The 20,069-nt window shown below is 54.0% G+C and overlaps 4 protein-coding genes across 4 annotated transcripts; 1 reads left to right on the forward strand and 3 right to left on the reverse strand.

Annotated features, from left to right (window-relative positions):
• Nucleotides 1–614: 614 nt before the first annotated feature.
• MRS44_007593 (uncharacterized protein) lies at nt 615–827 on the forward strand (the record flags this gene model as incomplete). Its single annotated transcript, XM_065620587.1, has 1 exon — nt 615–827. One exon carries the CDS (start codon nt 615–617, stop codon nt 825–827), a length of 213 nt encoding a protein of 70 aa, XP_065476659.1.
• A 1,525-nt stretch (nt 828–2,352) lies between these two features.
• On the reverse strand, nt 2,353–6,088 carry MRS44_007594 (uncharacterized protein; the record flags this gene model as incomplete). Its single annotated transcript, XM_046269323.2, has 5 exons — nt 2,353–2,580; nt 2,639–3,390; nt 3,440–5,594; nt 5,667–5,711; nt 5,897–6,088. The coding sequence occupies 5 exons, from the start codon at nt 6,086–6,088 to the stop codon at nt 2,353–2,355; spliced, it is 3,372 nt and encodes a 1,123-aa protein (XP_046134400.1).
• A 3,508-nt stretch (nt 6,089–9,596) lies between these two features.
• On the reverse strand, nt 9,597–12,845 carry MRS44_007595 (uncharacterized protein; the record flags this gene model as incomplete). Its single annotated transcript, XM_046281092.2, has 6 exons — nt 9,597–10,661; nt 10,828–10,959; nt 11,018–12,131; nt 12,186–12,290; nt 12,342–12,367; nt 12,423–12,845. The coding sequence occupies 6 exons, from the start codon at nt 12,843–12,845 to the stop codon at nt 9,597–9,599; spliced, it is 2,865 nt and encodes a 954-aa protein (XP_046134399.2).
• Nucleotides 12,846–17,306: 4,461 nt separating this feature from the next.
• On the reverse strand, nt 17,307–18,821 carry MRS44_007596 (uncharacterized protein; the record flags this gene model as incomplete). The annotated part of the gene is made up of 4 exons (XM_046269321.2): nt 17,307–17,441; nt 17,493–17,838; nt 17,894–18,244; nt 18,295–18,821. 4 exons carry the CDS (start codon nt 18,819–18,821, stop codon nt 17,307–17,309), a joined length of 1,359 nt encoding a protein of 452 aa, XP_046134397.1.
• Between the last annotated feature and the right edge of the window lie 1,248 nt (nt 18,822–20,069).

Below are 20,069 nucleotides of genomic sequence, written 5' to 3' on the forward strand. Positions count from 1 at the left end.
AGCTGGAACATTGCTGACTCTTGTCTTTTCAGGTCCAGACTTTCAGGGGAGTCTTTACGGTTGCCTTTCACAGCCACAGATAAAAGGTCATGCGATTCCGCACCGCCACACGGCTGATTATTACAATGTCGTCAACGTGATTGGCCAGAGACACCCTGGGAGGAGCTCCTCCGGGTTCTCCTGCCCCCGTTGGAAAGTTGAAAGGGTCTCGGTTCGCTGATGGGCCGTGACATTCGACTCGGGCCAAAAGACAGCCCAGAACAAGACATTGAAGCGGGTACCTACAACGCCCAAGTGGCAGTCCCCGTCGGTACCTGGAGTGGAACCTTTTCCTCTGCCTGCCTGCAGACCAGGGGTGGTTGATTGATCCCACGCGTCTGTTCTGGTGTCCCCCATCTTTTGACGGCGGGTGTGTGTGTGTGTCAGTCAGTGGAACTCTTTGAGTCTCGTGGAATCTAATAAATAAGGACCAGCTTTCCCTTCTTGATCTTGTTTTCTTACCATCCCACACATTGATTCATTCATCCAGCTTAGTCACTCGACTACCTACTCATCCACCTCACTTACACACACTACATACAACTCAAGTGTTCAACAACACATCAACCACCATCATGACCTACACAATGACCGCCCACCTCTGCAAGCAAATCTACGCCTCCTGGCGTCAGACCCGACAGCCCTCACCAGAGCCCAACTGCTCTCAGCCCTCGCCGTCCTTCATCCGCCCCTTCTCGCGCTCCCCTTCTCCTCCCGCCCAGATCCGCTCCGAGCGACGTCCCTCCAACGCGTCGGAATCAGAATGGAACCCCAACAGTCGTCACTAGACTTTGACTCTGTTTCAACTCGCTAGACGAGTTTTCCTCTTTTTCATGGGATTAGCAACTGGCGTACTTCATTCATCTCCTTTTCGGCATTCTTTCTGGGGCCCAACATGCATCCCCTGGCACACGACCAACTCCCAACAACAAATATCCACCATGAGAACAGCCCAGAAACCTGTGGGGGAAAAGGCCGGCTCCGAGAGAGCAGCATCACACATCACGGCATCCCGCGTCGGAGTGACATAACGACACTTGTTACTCCAGACGTGGAGACCCGCCGAGAGAAAAAGGGCGTTAACATGACACGCAAGCGTCGATGGCATCATTTTCTCTCCTCCGATCAACAGGCACGACAATGGCGCTAGGGACGGGGACAAAGTGGGAAATAAACACCTACCTAATCAACAACAACAACTTGCAACGGCCTCTTTATTATTCGAGTTCTTTTTTTAAGCACCAGCAAGCACCTGTTTAGCTGCTGATAGATACCCAAAACCAATACATATCAAACACTTCAAACAAGACACTATCTACCTACCTGTGAAAATCTGTCAAGATCCCTCCCAAATCTCATCTCACATCCATCCAAAGGCTAAAACCGATTGATGGACCCTCGGATAGCGGTGCCTCGCTCCTGCCCGCCGCAGTGGCCTGACCATCTGCTCATTCCCATACCTGGAAGATCGGGGCCCGCCGATCCCTGGTCCTGATCCTGCTGGTCGGTGCTCCCTTTATCCCCCTTTGGGAAGGCCAGTCCCCACATCACGTGCTCACTGTCATGGTCTTGTGAATAGCCTCGTCCGGCTTATCTCGACGGCAGTTGAGCAATAACGGGGGAATCTCTATCATACTCAATCTAGATTACGAACACATTTAGCCAGAATAAAAAACAAGGCAGAAAACAGCTTCCCCATGTCTTTCAACACAAACCCCACGTCCACCAACAAGGCGTTCATGTTCATGCCCACCTCACATGGACATCCACCATGTTTGCTTCGCTCGGTTCGGGAACTCGACCCGATCTGACACCGCAGCCTCTCCCTCCCCTTTCCGAACCGAGACCTCTGACTCCTTCTAGAAACCGATGGGGCTGGAATCTTACGTTCACAGTGCTCTGCGTGGCCCAACAATCGACAATCAATACTACGGTACAATTCACTTCATGCCCCTGTACTCAAACCTTGCATGTACGTATATCGATACTACCTGCTTCACCCAATGACACGTATTTACAAAGACATGGCTGCTTTGCTGCTTGTTCCTTTTGTTGTTTCGTTTCCGCTTTCGCTTTCTTTCCAGCTCTGCTGGTGCTGCTTTGCTTGCTACTCGTTCTCGTTCTCGTCATTTCTCATCACAATCAATATATCCCAACCTCGCCCAACCGAATGGCCGTCCTGTTGATGCCCCAAACGGCCCATAATAGCCTTCTACATGCCCTAGCCAATGTTGAATGTATCTTTCGTCTTCTCCGTCTCCACCGCCGGCTCCTCCGCTTACATCGTTCCCTTCTGCCTTGTCGCCGCCGCCTCTACATCGCCGACGCGGCCATGGTGTTGATGGTGGGCTCCGTCGTCGGTCGGTGAGGCGGCTTATCATCCCCGCTGCCCTCGGGCGAGTCCTGCAACGCCACGTTGCCCTGGATTCGTCGCTTGGCATCTCTCTTGTCTGCTTCTGTGATGTTCTCCTCGTCCTTGCGCATGTCAGGAGTCCACTGTGACTCTGCTGGCGAGTGTCCAATCGACATGCCCACGCGAACCTGTTTAACCACGTTAGCTACCTATCTTTCTTTTTCCCTTTGTCCGAAATCAACTTACCAGAGTTTCGAGCGCTCCGCTAGAATTGTCTGCAAGGTCATCATCGAACAGCATCTGGCCAGGCTCAAACAGCAGAAGCACTGTGCTGCCACCAAACTTGAAGTAGCCAAGCTCCTCTGCTCGATGGACTTGGTCGCCCTCATTGCGAGTGATGACGGTGCTGCCCACCATCATGGCACCGACACAGATCACCATGACTCTTCCGTGCCTCTCGCTGTCGATGGGCACCAGAATTCTCACGTTCTCGCCGTACACATCAAGTGCTGAGCGGATAGCCATGGGGTTGACAGTATAGTACTCTCCCTCGATGGTCTTGGGCTTGCCCATGACACCGTCCACAGGAATGTGGAAGCGGTGGTAGTCCTGCGGCGCCAGTCGGAAGATACCCAACGCACCACCCTCGTACCGGGCAGCGTCCTCGGGATAGGCATCGCCCAAGAGCCTCTTGAGGTTAAACTCGCGGCCCTTGACCCAGATCTTGGTCGCCTGCGTGATGCTGTTGAAAACGACGCTACGGCAGTCTGCAGGTGACACAATGATGTTCGGGTTATCAGGCGCAGAGCATGGGCGAGCTCCGGGCTTGAGCGCGCGGTAGAAGAATTCATTGAAGTTCTTGAACTCATCCAGGGGCAGAAGAACCTCGGACATGTCAAGACCGTGGAACTCGATGAACTTTTCAATTTCCTCCTTGGAAGCTGGATCGTCAAACTTCTTGCCCTGTTTGATACTCAGGCTCTTGAGTAGTTTCCGGACTATTCTCATGTTAGCACATTCTTCGTAGTCCTCAAACTGTAGACTTACTTCGCTTGTTCTCCATATCCCGAGACTTGAGACCCTTGTACAGCAGACGAATGCCGAGCCTCACGTAGACGCTCATCTTCTCCTCGTTGATTTGACCCGTGATTCGATCTTGCACCAGAATGTTGGCCGAGTTGGCGCCCAGCTTGTATCCACCGTACGAGATCTTGGTGATAACCTTGGAGTACCACTTCCGCTGCGCCTGGCTCGCTGTCACGAAGCCGCCAACCAGGACGCTGTTGACTTGTCTCCAATCCTGGCTCGCGCAAGTCGCAATGTGAGTGATGATGTCGGCATCCTTGCGCTTGTTGAGTCGCGGCTGGTGGCAGATAGGGCATTCTCGGATCTCAACGACATGCTCTTCACTACGATCGTCACTGTCCGACTTGTCCAGAGGATCACCATCCTCATCCGCAGGGGTCCTGAGCGCAGGAACGTTGGTGACCGACGAGGGCGTCTGCGTGCCCGAGGGCGGCTCCAATTCCAAGACGCTGGAGCTCTCGGAGCCGCCACTGTTGCCGTGGCCTGGTACGTGGAGGAGGTTCTTCATCTCAGGAACCAGACCCTTGAGCTTGTCGCCCACGGTGCCCGATGATCTCCTCTTGGGCTCTAGCTGATCCTCCAGGCAGATGACCGCCTCGTCCATTGTGAGTTCCCAGTTTTCATCATTGTCGGCATCTCTGTGAGGGAAGCGCTGATAAAAGCTGTCGATGGTGGTCTCCCTCAATGTGGAGCCCAGAGACTCGAGCATCGTCGTCAGCTCGATTCTGCTGATCTGTCCACTCTCATCTGCGTCGTATTGCCGGAGCATGGCTCTCCAGAACTGCTGTCGGAGCGCGTCATATGGCATGTACTTGGCGCGTAGGTAGAGCACGGGGTTGTGCTTGCTCTCCCACTTGTCCAGGTTCTTCATCTTGAGGGGAACGGTGTAGTCGTTGAAGTCGGTATCACCATTATCTTGGCTCGAGTCGCTGTCGACTCCCGTGTTGGCAATGGCATCGCCTGGTGCCAGCAAGTTGCGGCTGGTGGCCGAGGGCGTTGAAGCCGGGTCAATCGATGTAGTACTCGTGCTCGATGCGTTCTTGCTGATTGGGGGTCGGATCATCTTGCTCAGGCTCTGCGATGACGACGAGCGTGACACGGCAAGCTTCTTGAAGCGTGATCGCGAAGCGGGCGGCACAGCCTGGTCAGGCACTCGGAGATCGTAGAGGCCAGTCTCTGGGTTTGCTTTGGGAGCCTTCTCGATCAACTCCTTGACGGGCAGATTACACGAAGCGATAAAGTCGTTGCCCGAGTACTTGTCATGGTCAATGACGGTAAAGGCGAACGAGTACTGCTGCTCGTGGCCCTGGATGTGGAAAAGCATCTTCTCGTTAAAGACAGGATTGAGGTTGTGGCGGACTCGTCGAGTGCGGTACGTCTTCTTTCCCAGAGACGTCACCACGAAAGGATCCATGTCGAAGCTGGTGCGGGTCAGGTTGGACTCCGGGGGCAGATCTGTGATCTTGACAACCTCGAGGTAGATGATTCCCACAACGTCGGAGCCATTGCTGGCGAACGCGTAGGGATTGTTGCGCCGCTTCTTCTTGAGCCCTCGGATACGGAGTCTCCGCTTGCGCTTGGTGGGATCTTGGTCGTCACCTTCCTCGTCCTCGTCCTCTTCATCTTCGTCCTCATCTTCATCGTCATCGTCGCTGGGGCTGTCCTGTGCGGCAGGCGTAGATCGGGGAATAGTCGTCGGGGCGAGGTTGGGGGTCATGGAGGGAGTGATGTTGCGAGAGCCGGCACCCACGAGGGCGTTGAACTTTTCGAGAATCTGCTGCGGTGTCGCGGCGGGATTGGTCGCGTCGAAGAGGGAGAACTGCAGCTGGACCTCACCAGAGACGACACTCGTCTTCTTGCCGGGTCGTTTGCTCTTGAGAGGGTACCAGCGAGGCTCCGGTTCCACGTTTTCATTGTTGAAGATCTCTTCGAGAGCGAGGGCAAACTCGCCCATGTAATCCTTGCCGAAGCGGTCCTTGTCCCAGCAGATAAAGTCCAGGACGAGGTTCTGGCTCGAGGTGAGGGGAATCTCTTCGGTAACGTTCCATTCTGGGTTGAGCGTCTTGGGTACGTCGTGGGTTACGATGCGAGCTTCGCCTAGGGAGACGACAATGTACTGAGGAGGGGGAAATTCATGTTAGAATTGACAAAATGTCCATGTTGGGATGGAGGGGGAGGGGTAGCTCACGGGATCTGAGGTGCCATTGCGATCCTTGGCCGCGAGATCTTTAGCCTAATGAATCTATGTTAGCACTCTTGTTAGTGTTATCTCGGGGGCAATATATTCAGTCGCGTCGCCGTCAGAAGCGGCGAAATACAGCCAACTCGATGAAGAGGCGGTGATGCGTCGTCAGGGCTGGGGGGCCCCTGGGTTGAATTCTGGCCAGTGTGTGCGTCGGGGTTTGGGGTACTGCTTACCTTGATGATGGAGACCCTGAGAGCCAGACCATTTCCTGCGTCCCTGGAAGGGCTGGTGTTGTCCATCTTTGATCGCGTAGGGGGGCTGTTTGCTCTGCTGCTGCTGTTGTTGTTGCTGACAGAGATGGTTGTGGAGGAGGAGGAAGAGGATCGAGACGAAGGCTTAAGTCGAGTCGGGATGATGCGCACCATGACGACGAACTGGGCCAGCCAAGCTGCTGGGCAAGCTCTACCTACTGTACGGGCAGTGATCGATCGACGGCGGGGACCGCCTGAGTGACGGGTGCCAACGGGCCCCCGTGGCAGTCCAGTGGACCGAGGGGCTCCTTCAGCTCCAGGCGATGACGCCCTCGACAAAGCCCTGGAAGGTCACTGTAGGGCCAAGGTTTTCCAGCGCTTCAGGTCCGGGGCTGGGAGAGAGGGGGGGACGCGCCAGGAGGGCGGGAGGGGATCTCGGTGCTGGGATTGGATCGCGGGAGGGCGGGGAAGAGCGGCCGGGCGAGACGGCACCGTATGGGATGGGGTGACGTAGCGGCAGAAAAAAGGTACCTTTTTTTTCTTCTTAGCTTTGGTGGGTGTGAGTGAGCTCAATAACAAAACGTCACTAAGAAGCTCCAGAACCAGCCAAGAAGCAGCAAAAAAGGTTCAAGATGTGGTCGACTTCCTAGGAATGGATGTTGCCGTCGTCGTCGTTGTCGTCGCCTTCAACGTGTCGTCTTCTCTTCCTTCCTCTTGGTACAGTACTGGTCTCGTGCGTGTCTCGTCTCGTACTGTAGTTTTTCCAGCTCCCAGTTGAATTGGGCCGTGAATGAATGTTTCGTTGTGTAGCCGTGACTTGTTTGATACCCACCTCCTGAATCCTTTTCTTTTTCAGCCCCAGCTTCAGCTTCAGCTCCAGCTCTTTCTTGTATTGCCCCCCTTTTTGTCTTTTCGTTGCAATTCAGTTCCTCGCTCTTTCAAACACACCTGAGCCTCTGGCTCTTATTCGCAGTACATACCCCCGGTATTTGTACTGTTTCGTAGTCGTCGTGTATTCTTTTTCGTATAACCAAAACCCCCCTTTTTTTCTTCTCTCGTCAGCAATTGGACTTTGGCTTCGTAGCTGCGTGACGCAACAAGGCGACAAGAGGCCAAGCCACGGCCAAGCCTCCGTGTCAGCGCCGTGGTGGGACGGGGTGCAGTCGACGGTCAGGCCTTTTGAGTGGAGCAAAAGGTGAGGGCGTTTGTAGACGTTGATATTCAAGGTAGGGATGGATGGTAAGAGTGATTCAAGAGGGAGCTTGAGAGGTGACAGAGGGGCAGACAGGAGGTTATGAGGACAACAAGAGAGGGAATGGAGGTGAAGAAGAAGAACGAGAAGCTAAACAAATCGAAACGAGCAAGAATGTAAGCTCCGTTTACTTACGGTACGGGTACGCGGAGGCTGAATTAAGGATGCAGGGCTCAAGGGACTCAGGAGTGCCGTGATCTAAATCGAGTAACAGCGAACAGCGATTTCCCCTGGTCTTTAATCTCGTCTTTTTCCAAATTCTCGCAAAAAGAAAGGGAAACCCTGACTTTTATTACTCGAAGCCTAGAAATAAGAAAGAAAAAAAGGGACACCAACCGTTCAATTTTAGTCCCCGTCCGTCCCCCCGTCCTGCCTTTATGTCTTAGGAGAGCCAACGACGCCGCCTCCGCCCACACACCGGGGGCGTTGTTGTTGTTGTTGGGGCGGCGCGCTTTTCCCGTGCCGATTTGGCCGGGGGAGGAGAGCCCAGACGACGGGGACACGTAGGCGGTCACCTCACTTTCACTTGGACTACATACGAAAATGAACTTGTCCGGTCTCTCTCGTAGCGTGGAAAAAATGCGCGAGAAAAAAAAAGGGGACTACGGCGCATTGCAACAGTGACAGTTGCGGCGGGAGAGGGAACCTGACCCCCTGAGGTTGTTCCTCTTAGTGGTGGACATGTAGCCTTTGCTAGCGAGTCGTTGGGTTGCTACATTTCCTCGCCTGCATTCCCTGGGCTTCTGCACTAGCTATTTTGTCGTCTGCTTGCCTGCTTAGCATGGCCCAGATCCTTCCATTCTGTAGGTCGCTTCCCTCAGCCCAGCCGCACAGAATAATCCCTCCGATCCAAAGTGCCTAATGTGGGTGCTCAAAAGAATGGGACACTTTTACTATGCAACCGTAAATAACTAGTCACCCCTGGCCTGATGTACCCCATAAATGATGTATTATTTTGTCAGGGTCTTTTCCATGCTTGCATCTTTTTGACATACGACATATCCCTCCCCCGAATAGGCAACTGGTGCTACCCCCCATCATCCCCCTCTGATCTTCCCGGCCCCTCGGGAAAAGGCCCTTTTAGATTCTTGGCCTTGCGGTGCCGATTCTCCGGTAGACCTGCCAGATCAGAGCTCTTGGCCCTCATCATGGTCCGACTGAGTGCATACTGCAATTGTCTTGTCCCGGGAGGCATCCAACGAAGACAAGACTCGAAATGCGGGTGAGTGAGACAGAAACAGAGAGGGAAAGAAGAAGAAAAAAAGACAAATCCCATCCGCTTGGGTGCAGACAAGCTAGTCCTACAAGGGAATCATCCATGAATTCGCATCCGCTACAATCCATCCACCATCATTTCAACACGGACAAGACGCTCTGACATTCCGGCCCCTTCTCTTCTCGTCACCGCTTCTTTATTTCGACTAGGTTATTTTACTTCATTTCTCTTCTAGCCCGTTCTTTATTACGCTCTCTCGCATGTGATTGAGCACGTCGTATTAGTCCTTTCTGCCGAGCCTCAAATCATCAAGGTGCCTTCTTGCCGTCCCGTTTCGTATAAACGATACCATGTGCATACACGCCGCACCACTAAACCACCATCTCTTATCCTTCAGCTCACAAAATCACGACAAAAACTCTACCCAAATATCAGCCAAATCTCACTCGACGTTTCACCGCTGACACCCTCTCCCAAGTCATGCCGACGTCACTGGAATCCCGACCAGAGATCCTTTCCATTCTACCTCGAGAGGCTGAGACAGCGCTCCAAGCCACCAGATCCAGCCCCTCATCAAAGTTCCCCTCCCATCAGCACAGCACAATCACAAAGGAACATCCCCTTTCCCATCTACAACCACGTTACTTCTTAATATGACGTTGTTCTTCTTACTTGTAACCACTAATCGCAGCCCAGTCTGAAATTACCCTCTGTCAGCTACATACCTTAATCTCACCCTTCGGCATCCTTCCGAGGCTTCCGATTACTTACAACACCAACAAATGTGGTGCATCCTACGGTATCAGTGTCCAACGCCTACCCACCCAATGGCATTTACATCATGTCTCAGCTCGACACTCAAGAGGGGCTCAACCACTTTACCGCCAAGTCAAACATCCACCCAGACATGTGAACTCGCCAAGTGATAAAGTTGAGTGCCTGTTGCAACTCTGCTCTGCTCTGCTCTGCCCTGCTCTATGCCGAGGTATACTGAATCCCCAAGTTGGGGGTCAAAGCCCATCCATAAACACCCTTCTCTATCGTTATGTGTGCAACCCAATGTTCCTTCTCTTTTGACCGCCAAACGCCAATCTCTGTGCGCCGTCTTCATGAAAGCCTCATGATACCATGTGAACCCAAACGAAAAAGGAAAGGAAACAAGAAAATGCAATCCTATCTTTACAACGCCAGGCCTCTCACAGACGCCCTCTAAACTACCCCACCGACTTCCCCTCCAACTGTTTCAAAACCCCCACGGCATCTTCAAACATGATGTTCCTTCCTCCGAGACAGTCGGCCGCCAACCCCTCCCGCGCAAGCTTGACGGCTCCTCGAGCCTCGGAGCGTTGGACCTGGCTTTGTACATCAGCTGGCTCCATATCCGAAGCCGCCAATATCCACTGTGTCGCTGTCTCTCGTGATACCGGCGTGTTGGATCTGTCCCTATCATCCGTGCGGCTGAAGGCCCAGCAGATCAGAGCGCAGACGTACACACCCCAGTAATCCGAGATGTCTGTCCATGGTACGGTCTTTCGGCGTGTCTCTTCGGCCTTGCTTTCCTCTGCCTGATTCGACTGAGCTCCCAGGCTGAGGAAAGCTTTTAGTGCCCGAGCAGCAAAGACTACTGCAATGGCCGATATATCGGATCTACGCCATTGTTCAACCACTTTCTGATGCTCCGCATAGGCGCTCACTTCAGGCACCTTCATGTTAAATGCCCAACTCTCCCCAGCCACCGACAAAAGACAGTAAAGGGGCGTGTATTGTAGAGCCAGGTAGGTGTTGGCAACGGCAGAACCAGGGAAGAGCTTTGAGATGGGAGCTGTCTCGGTTTGGATGCCCTTCAGATTGTCCATGGGGCTGGCTTGTGTCGGAGACTGAAGAGGAGAGAGGAATAGCGAATATGCCGCAAGCAGGATCGACGCGTCAAAGGGTGGTGCCGTGGCAATGTTGGAAGCGGCGAGTGTCCCCAGGTTCGTGTTGCAAAGAGTTTTCGGACTCTTTTTCGTTCGTGTCTTGGCCCAACTTTGGGCGTCCTTTGCCTCCCAGAGCTGCGTTGTGTCGCCTGTAAGAGGTATGGGGAGGGTGCTTGGGGAAGAATAATCCAGGCCGGTGGCAGAAACGTGTTGGCCTTCGTGATAACGCGAGCTGTGCACATCCAACAAGAAACAAGCACCCACCAGCCTCCGGTGGGCTTCTGTTTCGATCCACGTCTTCCATGCGCGCTGGGTATCACGGGTAGACAAAAAGGGAGCAGATTTATTCTGGCCACCGACAACCTATCGTGGAGTTGAGCATGGCATCCGGAGAAGTTAAGTTGTTCATCGAAAGAGAGAAATGAATAGAAAATGTCAAGAAGTTAAAGAAGAAGAATATCGACAAGGTCATCTTGTCGTTGGGGAGTAAGGTGGTGATGAAAATGAAAAAAGATCAAGCTGAACTAACCCTGTGATAGAGTGAAGTGAACCGGGGAGAGGGTTTGTAAGACTGGCTCTTTCTACCGCGGAAGCGTGCATAATATTCACAAAGCAGAACGGTTTGCTTGACGGGCAACGGCCATTCGTCTGCCTGAGTAAACTATCATTCATCAGTTAGCTAACTGTCATGACGGTGGGCTGGCCGCTTTGTCACTCACCAGCTTGGACTTTTGCCAAGCATAGGCATGCAGTTGAGCCCCTTTCATACGGTCGTCCTTATCAGCAAGATATTGTGTTGCCACTGCCGCCATGGCATACCGGAGCACTTCGATATGCTCCGCAGCGGCCACAGTTGCTTTCCCGAAGGTATGCTTGTGGATTATAGGATAGTTGGGGTGCACCTTGTCCCAGTAGACCTTGAGATATTCTGGAACCGCCTCGCTAGCCGCTGCGTTCAACGACACTGGCAGTTCTGTGTTTAATAGGCTGCCCCCATCTGGAGGCTGAGAGCCGCACCCGGAAAGGCCGAAAATCCGACCTGATGGTATCGATGGGATGGCGACTAAAGTCTCAGATTGAGCCACAGCCAGTGAAGGGGACATGCTACGAACTGTAGAGGTTGGGATCTGGTCCGCGCCGCTGAACGTATCCCCTTCGGCGTAGCCGGGGAGGGGAAGACCCATGTCACCAAATACGGGCTGGTAGATTTGCGGGGGTGAGCTGGTATATGTAAAAGGGACAGAGAATGCACCATTCTCTATGCTCGTGCTTCGCAGGTCGTTCGAGGCGGTTTGAAAAGATGGAACAGAGTTGATCCAGTCCTCGCTTGAGGTTCGGATGGGGAACTGTGGGTGCCGTGTGTTGTCCGAGGGGGTCGAGTAGGTGCTCTCCGAAGCCGAAGAAGCCATCCCTGAGTCTCGCCAACGCACCTCTGATGTTCCGTTATCAGGTATGGCCAACATTGTAAGTTCCGGCATAGCTCTGGGCGCTGAATCATATTGACCAAATGTATCGTTTGTCGTCGGCAAAGTTGTCGGCCCAATAACATATTCTGTTCCTCCCATAGGATAGTTGTCTGTGGTATTCGTCATGTTGGACGGCGTCGTGTAGCTCTGGCTTACACTTGGAGCAGCGGGCATGGATGTCCACGATCCGGAGACCATTGTAGAGTTGTTGGTTGAGCCAGCCATGGCACCCATTCGGGGGCCGTTGAGGTTGTCGGGCATTTTCAAGCCCGTCTCCTGAGTCATGTTTGGGCATGTTTGTGTAGATGTCTTTGAGTTGCGTCGAGAAGCGGGCGGTTTCGGGTCCTTGGCACCTTTCTCTTGCTCGCTACAACAGGTTAGCCTTCAGGTAGCCTAGTCCTGCGTGGCCTTGTCCACGTACTGTCTCTGGATGTGTCGGTCAAGGAGATCTTTTCTGTAGAATGTCTTGTTACAACCTGGAACCTGGCAGCACAGGTCAGGAGGTGAGTGACTCAGTTGATGCCGTCTATAGCAGAATGGTTAGGGTATGGTTGAAGCCATGAAGAGAAGAACAAACCTCAAGTGCTCGGCTCTAGAGAAGGTCTGAGCTGGTTAGTTGGAACTGCCCGGAGTTAAGATAAGGGCATAGGTATCGCACCTTAGGACATCGATCACAGGTATGAACTGGAACACCCTTCTTTGCCTTGCTAATCTTTCGAGTGATGGGGGTCAGTTTGACATGGGGCTCATTGCCCACTCCCGCCGTGAAGGGCCTCATGGGAGCGTTTGACGATGGACCTGGCTGGTTGGACAGTTCGAGAGAGTCAAGACTCGTGTTGCTACGACGGCGGCTGGTCATGTTTCGGTTGGTGCTAGAAGATGACAGGTGATCGACGACAGAAGATGTCGTCGAAGAAGTAGGTGGATCGGGCCTGCTGTTATGGGAAGACGATGAGGTTGAGCCGGAGGCCGATGGATTGGGGCGCAGGGACGGCCTTGAAGCCAAATCTATGGGCCGGCTTCCGGATCGCGGATCGACGTGTTCGTCGTCGGTGTTCATGATATTCTTGAGACTAGCCATGGCCAGTTGTGACAACCGGGGCACGGGTTAAAGAGGCAGTGGGTTCGGAGAGTTCGAGAAGGCCACGGACAAAGTTAGTAAGACACAGCCCCCGAGGAGGCTGAAGATCAAGTCCAGGCGGGTGAAACGATTTTGGGTCATGTAACGGAGGAGGGTATAGAGCAGGAGGCGGGAGGAATAGTGGGGGGAGTTGGCGTAGAATCAAGATCCCAGATTAACGTCGACGTCGATGATGGGATGGGTGCGAGACGAAACAGAGACAGACGGCTAAGGCTGGAACTGGGGGGACAAAGCGTGGGCGAAGCTAGCCTCAGACCAAGCCAAGTGCAAGTGTGAACAGGGATGTAGGGGTGAGTGTGAGTGTGAGAAGCTGTCCGAGTGCGATATCGACCTGATTTGCAAAGATTACAAAGATGCAAACCGAGAGAGGCATTGCTGTCAGGAACTCGGAGGAAGCGTCATCAAAAGAAAGGATCGGAGAGGATCTGGGCAGCGAAGTGCGAGTGAAGTGAGCAACAGGCGTCGACCCAAGGTTGAAGACAACCCTGCGAGCTGAGCATGGGGCGCAGGGCCCTTGAGCCAGGGTTGGAGGGCACAAGATTAGATGGATGGATGCTGCACCCCCGGGCACCATGGATGGCAGCATGGATGCCAACTACATACAGTAGCAGTGATGGATGGATGGAGGGCACCTGATGCAAGGCACTGGACTCGCCTGTTGGTTGCCCGTTCCGTGATCGACTCCATCATGCCAACAGTGAGTGGTGAGAACGCCCATTGTGCTGAAAAAGTGCCTCTTTTCTCACATCACCCCCTGCCGGTTGCTCAAGCTTCCGCCCATCCCCTGTTCGTCCATCTACGACCAGCCAGGAGGAGTGGCGGGACGGGGCCGCAAGCGCCATCTAAGCCTTGGAAGAACGGTACCTGATCAAGCGGCTAGCGTCTGCGCGCGCACGCAAGATTCATGGAAGGCTACTGTACCAGCAACAATGGTCCAACTCTATCCCGAAAGATCCGAACTCCTGCGGATGATACAGTAGAAAGCCGCGCTTAGATGGCGTCGTCGATCATCCAATGCGGCGAGGCGAGAGACAGGCCAGCGGGCAAAGAACGACGACGGCTCAGCACGCGAACCCATAATTAGCAGGACCGTTGGTGATGCAGAAAAACTCGGCTGCCACAGACGCAGGAGATGGTTGGAGCTCCAGCAGGCGGGGAAGCTAAGCAACCAGGGCGGCGGCCGCTGTGAGAGGAGCAGTCCAGACCGGGTAGCCCAGTGAGGGAGCTCCAGCAGAGCGGACAGGACGGGACGGAGGAACTGGGAGCTAGGGCCAGCAGCAGGAGGGCGCCAGCGGGTATGGCGTCAAGGCGTCTGTTGGTGGCTGCTCTAGAGTCGATCTGGGATCGATGTCGCCAACGTGACAAAGGAGCATCATGGGGCGAATGGCTGACAGGATCGGCAGCAGTGGAAAGAGTGAAATATGCAAAGTGGCTGTGCGAGCATGGGTTTCTGGTGTTGTGGTGAGTTCCATATTTGCAGTGTTAAGGATTAGAAGACATGAATGGAAGAAACGGAGCGCTGGAGATATTGGTAAGCACCTGGCCTCACCTCAAGCAACTGCAACTGGAGGCAAGTTGGCTTACGGATGGTCATCAGCACCTTCCTTCTACAAGCAATGCCTTTGCTGATGAATAAGTGGGAAGGAACCCCGACACTGCCGAAGGGATCTACGTTGCTGATATCATCCAACAAACATTCATTCATTTCACTTGCATTCTGACATTGATTGACTTAGTTTGTTAATATCAAGAACCCCCGCAAATGCAGCCTCATAGGGCGAGCGCGCCGTTGCACCATGCTGCAGGCATGGTCCGTGTCCGTGTCCGTGTCTCTCTGTCTGTCTCGCTCTCTGAACGATGCAACTGAGTCGATCAATCTCCTAATGGATCCAACCTCTTTCACCGACAATGACAAAAGAAGAGAAGCCTCCTCAAAAACGCCTCCTCATGATCAAATCACCAGACGTTGGATGCTGAACCCTGTATCCCTCCCTCAGCGCGCGCAACAGCCGCTCGGCAGCGTCAATTCTCGCCCCCCCTGTACAGGTTGTGAGGGTGGCATTGGTTGTCCCCTCCCCCTGCTAGACGCTAGGGCGGCCGGGCACCCGACCCAAGTTGATGGTGGAGGATTCGGGCTCAGCCACTGACCGGCCCATTGGCTGTGTCTCACCTCTTGGTGTGCTATTTTTACACCCTGCGCGTGTTGGGTCCTTTCACTCTCTGCTCTTCGCTTGCCTGCTTGTCGGCCAAGCGCCGGCCAACTTGGTGTCGCGACTCGACGGGAGACCAGCCCAGCATCAGGACGGGCCCGATCCATGCCTGTGCTGCAATGTGACGAGAAGCTTATCCACGACAAGGCATTCACCGTGTCACCGGATTTAGGAGCTTAAATTCTCCACGATTATGCCTTGCCAGTTCGGAGCGTGGATATCTACAGCGTCAAAAACTCTTGTTGGCCCCGTCCCGACAAGAAGGATGCGGGGCGCTCCGGACCGTTCCATGTTCCACGCTCTGCAGAGCCTGTCCCCGCCTCTTGGCCAGAAATGGAAACCCGCCCGTTGTGAGATTGGATGCCACCCACTCACTCACCTCCCAGCTCTCAGCTCGTTTACCGGCCTGTGATGTGATGTACAAGAGAGAGAGAGAGCCAAGAGGCATCTTCTATTTGATTGAGCTGGCCTCACGGTGATGCACAACCAGAAAGGCAAGGCTGCACAAATTCCGTAGCATTCGGCCCGTCATGCGGCGCACACTGTCAACGTCCACTGCCTGTCCGGAACTGCAACCCATGGCAAGCCTCCGGCGCTTAACAGCTGGCCTATTTTTGGTGCCGGTATCCTATTCTGTCTTCCGACAACCAGATGCGTCCTTTTCTGTCTTGACTTGCCAATGACTCTTCGAGGAAGCAGTTGTTGGTTCTGTTATCTCTTAGCCAAGCTCTCGCTAACACGCTCTGACCCCTTGACGCTCATCTACCCAGTCACATCCCGTGAACTCCTTCACTGCAGGCTTGCCGGGCCATTGATTTCGTTATTAGACGTGGACAATGTGTCATCCCAACTTCAATCTTGATGCACTCCTGGCCTGATGCCACCTCGCGTGAGTGGATGGGAAAGGCAGAGATCTTCGCCAAGGGCACGCAGGAACCCAATCAAGCAGTTGTGAGGCATGATTCCATCACTCACAACTGAGCGTCAACCGATAAACCCCCACACACTTGCCCGGAGACTTTCCTCTGAATAGAGAAACTCACCGTCTTTCTCTCACGCGGCATCTGCGTGAGACCGAGTCCCGCCTCGGTAGTCTGTTGTGCCACCACAACGACCTCTCGTATCCCTGCTCCAATGGCCCCGACAGTTTGGTCCCTCCCAGCTGGGGCGTCGGCGGCAGAGACGGCTACCTGCAGATCCAAAGCGGTTTCCCGCAAGGCGTTGGTTTGATCAGAGTTTACCTAACCAGCTTTTTATAGCCACCAACGATCTGTGTCGGCTGTGAGAATCAAAATGCCGATCGACTTTGCTGCGGTCGCTTACATGGCTCCCTGATCGACATGCAACTGACATCTACCACCACAACCTTCAAGTTCAGACTCTGCAACTTGTCTTCAGCTCCATGCAACATTACATTCTCGTAGCACGACATTCCAGCGATGTTGTCTAGCCGCCTAGCCGCCTAGACGCGCCAGCCCCCAACGTGTGGCTCTCCATGCGCCAGCCCTGCTGCGCCATCCCCTCCCCATGCACTTGAGAAATGGATTACCCTGGAGCTGCGCAGAGATCGGAACTGAAGATATCCGACAACTCAGCCTCGCGGGAGGATCTCTCAAGTACTTCAGCTGTGCCTTGGGTGTTGCTGTAAATATGACCGAGATCGGGGAATGCAGTGCGGGTTTTCAGCTCCCTCACCAGCTGAAGGAAGGGCATGCTCGGTAATCATTGACCAAAGTTCCTATCAACACCGACGGATTAGGAGTACACGAAAATGCATGACAAAACATCAAGTACACAACAATGCAACACATGCCAACTCATACATTGCTCAAACACGAAACATGAAAACTCATCGAGCCCATTTGTAACCCTCACACGTGGTCAAAGAATACTCTCGCCGCCCAGGCTGAGCATCTCTCCAGACCTCCTCCACCAACCAACCCACCACCATGAACAATGCAAGCAAAATCATACATAGACAAGCCGGAACGCCTTGTATGCCGGCCTTGTATTAAACGTGCACGACTGAAAGACTGATTAAAATAGTAATCCAAGACCCATTGCGAGTTTCGAAACAATTCTTTGCCCTTTTTGTAGCGGCCCCGACCCCGGTCCTTTTTTTGCTTTCTACTAGGCATCGTTTTTCTTCTTCTTCCCCATTTTCCCACTCTTGAGCTATCTCATGTTCCAGCTATAGCTTGGAGGTGGTGGTCGGGGTGTTGATCGCGGGGTCTGTTGACGTCTTGGCGTTGGCATCGCTCTCTTCCGACTCGTCGTCGCTGGCGGGTCGGCTGCCGTCTGCTACGTCTCTTCGGCTCTTGGTCATCTAGATGTCTGTTAGTCGAGTCTAGCTGTGGAAGATCAGAATGTAGCTTACCCATGATCGCACACCACCGACAAGACCCAGGGCGTAACCGGTTATGAACTCCTTGGGAGTACCGGAGCCGCCGCCCGGGGTAGTAGGCGATCGTAGCTGCTCGGCGCTGCCGGCGCTGTTAAACCGGGCAGGGCTCTGAGGTCGGCTGGTGGGCCAGAACTGCTTGAGCTCGCGGCCGAGCTCCTGGCCGGTGGTGGTCCAGTTGTTGGTGATGTTCTCGCGCAGGTCCTGGACGTGGCGCTTGAGGTCCAGCTCGTTCTTCTTGAGCCAGCTCACGTTGAGCTCCTGGCGGGAGGTGCCGCGCTTGAACTGTCGGGCAATGTACTTTTCGTAATCGCGGACGATTCTGTATCGTGGATTAGAGGGGTAAAACATGGCGGGGAACAGGTTGCTGTGCTCACCTTGTAATGAGACCAGTGGTGCTCACACCCTCTGTTCGCTGGGTGACGAGGAACTTGCCAGCAGCCTTGATGGGCTGGTAAATGTCGTCGCCCTCGTCGGCGCCGTATGGGAGATCGTCGTGGGCAACGTAGTCGAGCTTGTGCTCCTCGAGGAACTCGGGGGTGACGATCCAAGGGCAGTCCTCAATGACCTCATCGACCCATTTGCAGTGACGGAGGGTCTCGGAGCGCTCAGCGGCGGACATGACGGTCAAACCCTTGCGCTTGTGCGTCTCGTGGTCGCCAGTGACGCCGACGACCAGAGTGGTGTTGGGGAAGGCCTTCTTGGCCTGCTCGAGCTGGCGCATGTGGCTGCAGGCTGTTAGCGATTGCATGGGCGAGAGGGAAATGTGCTGGCTCACCCAAGATGGAACAGATCAAAGACTCCATCGGCGTAGACACGGACAGCTCGACCGACGGGAGGAGGGTTGGTCTTGTAACCACCGGCAGGATCGGTCAACTTGCCAATAGGAGGAGGGGGCATGGCCTCTGTGGCCTGAATATCGTCCTCGTCCTCGTCCTCGTCATTGTCATTGTCATTGTCGAGATCCCTCAGGGAGGGCTTGCGGGCCTTTCGACCAACACGCTCGGCGATGTCGACGCTGGCCTCGGTGGTGTCGCTGGGCTCGCCGGGGTCGAGGGCATGATTGGTGTTTCCGATGATGCGGTCCGAGTTGGAGCGCTGCCTCTTAGGAATAGGCCCGCTAACGGCGGCGGCGCGGTGGTGAGGGCGACCATCTTCAGCGGCTGTGGTGTCGCCCTCCTCGGCCGAGGCATCACGAGAAGATGTCTGAATGCCGTTGTCGAGGAGGTCGGCAGACGAGTCGGGGCGGCTGAGGGAGACCCTCTTGCGCTTGCCTCCTTGGGAGGAACTAGACGGCGAAGACATGGCTGGCTGGACTGAGGGACTGATAGATGAGGGCACGGGAGTGATGACGCGGCTTCGACTGGGCTGCTGGTCTCGTCTCGATAACAGGCGTACGTACGTGTCTCTGTACGTGCGGCGTTGGATTGCGTGTGCTGCGTCTCTCGTGTGTAGAGGCGGCGACGGCACCTGGACGATGGAACGGTTATGGCTCCCGAAGCAGTCCAGTTCCACGTTGACGCGAAAAAAACCGGGTCTCGACGGGGGCTTGGCTTGGCCTGATTGGGGCCGAAGGGCCAGGATCCTTGCAAAAAGTCTGGGGTCAAAAGTTGGCCTGGGCAGGAGGAGACTTGGAAGTCTGACGTGACGGACGATAAGGAGGCGAGATAACGAGAGCAAGAGTTGGAAGGATGGAAGAAGAAAGGAAGAGATAATCTATTGTGAGTTTGTTCGCTTCAAGGGGACGACTATGGCGCAAGGAGGCAGCCCAGCTTGATTTTCGCCCTCTTTGCCCGTTGGCTACGTCGTAATGACAGATCAATTTAAAAAAGTGGCCCAGCTTTTCTCGTGTGAGAAAGGGGAGCAATCTCCAAGTCCCGGTAGTGTGAGTGATGGTCACCGCTTGCAACATCGATCCATCGATGAGATGGGCAATTGCTCTCGTGACAAGGCCTGCTAGCTTCAATTCTCTGGCCGTGCCGTATTCCACACAAAAAAGCCAAGCCCAGCTCGTTATTTATCCTCTCCCACCGTGAAGCTTATCAATATCGGTATCCCATCGGTCTGGGCCAGTGGCGTCACCATTGCAACCTCTCCCCCAACCAAATCCTGTAAAAGGGGTAAAAGGGTGGGCGAAGCTTTGTTGGAGAAATGCTCACGTGATTTTCACGTGTAGTCAATTGACTTTTGGGGAATAAGCTGGGGATACCTTTGATCTGCTTGGCAATTCTGTCAGTCCACCACTCGAATTCGTATCAACAGTCTATCTGTAGATAAACTTTTTGTTTCGAACTCTAGGGCGATGATATGCCCTCGGGAGCTATACTGCTAATGCCTATCTTCAGCCTTACTCTTCTTGAATCACAAATGGTGCCGTTTTAAGGGGCGTGTAAGGCGGCTCAAGCCTGTCACACTCCGTACACTTCTTACCTTTATTGGCAAATGTGTTGCAGAAACCAGGTAAAAACAACTTGAAGGACAAGACTGGACGAGCAGGAACGAACACGGATACTTTATCATTACTTCCTGGTCTCTCTGTGTGACAATCACTGA

The sequence above is a fragment of the Fusarium solani genome (assembly GCF_023522795.1).
Source record: "Fusarium solani strain SB1 chromosome Unknown bctg00000004, whole genome shotgun sequence".
Classification (NCBI taxonomy): domain Eukaryota; kingdom Fungi; phylum Ascomycota; class Sordariomycetes; order Hypocreales; family Nectriaceae; genus Fusarium; species Fusarium solani.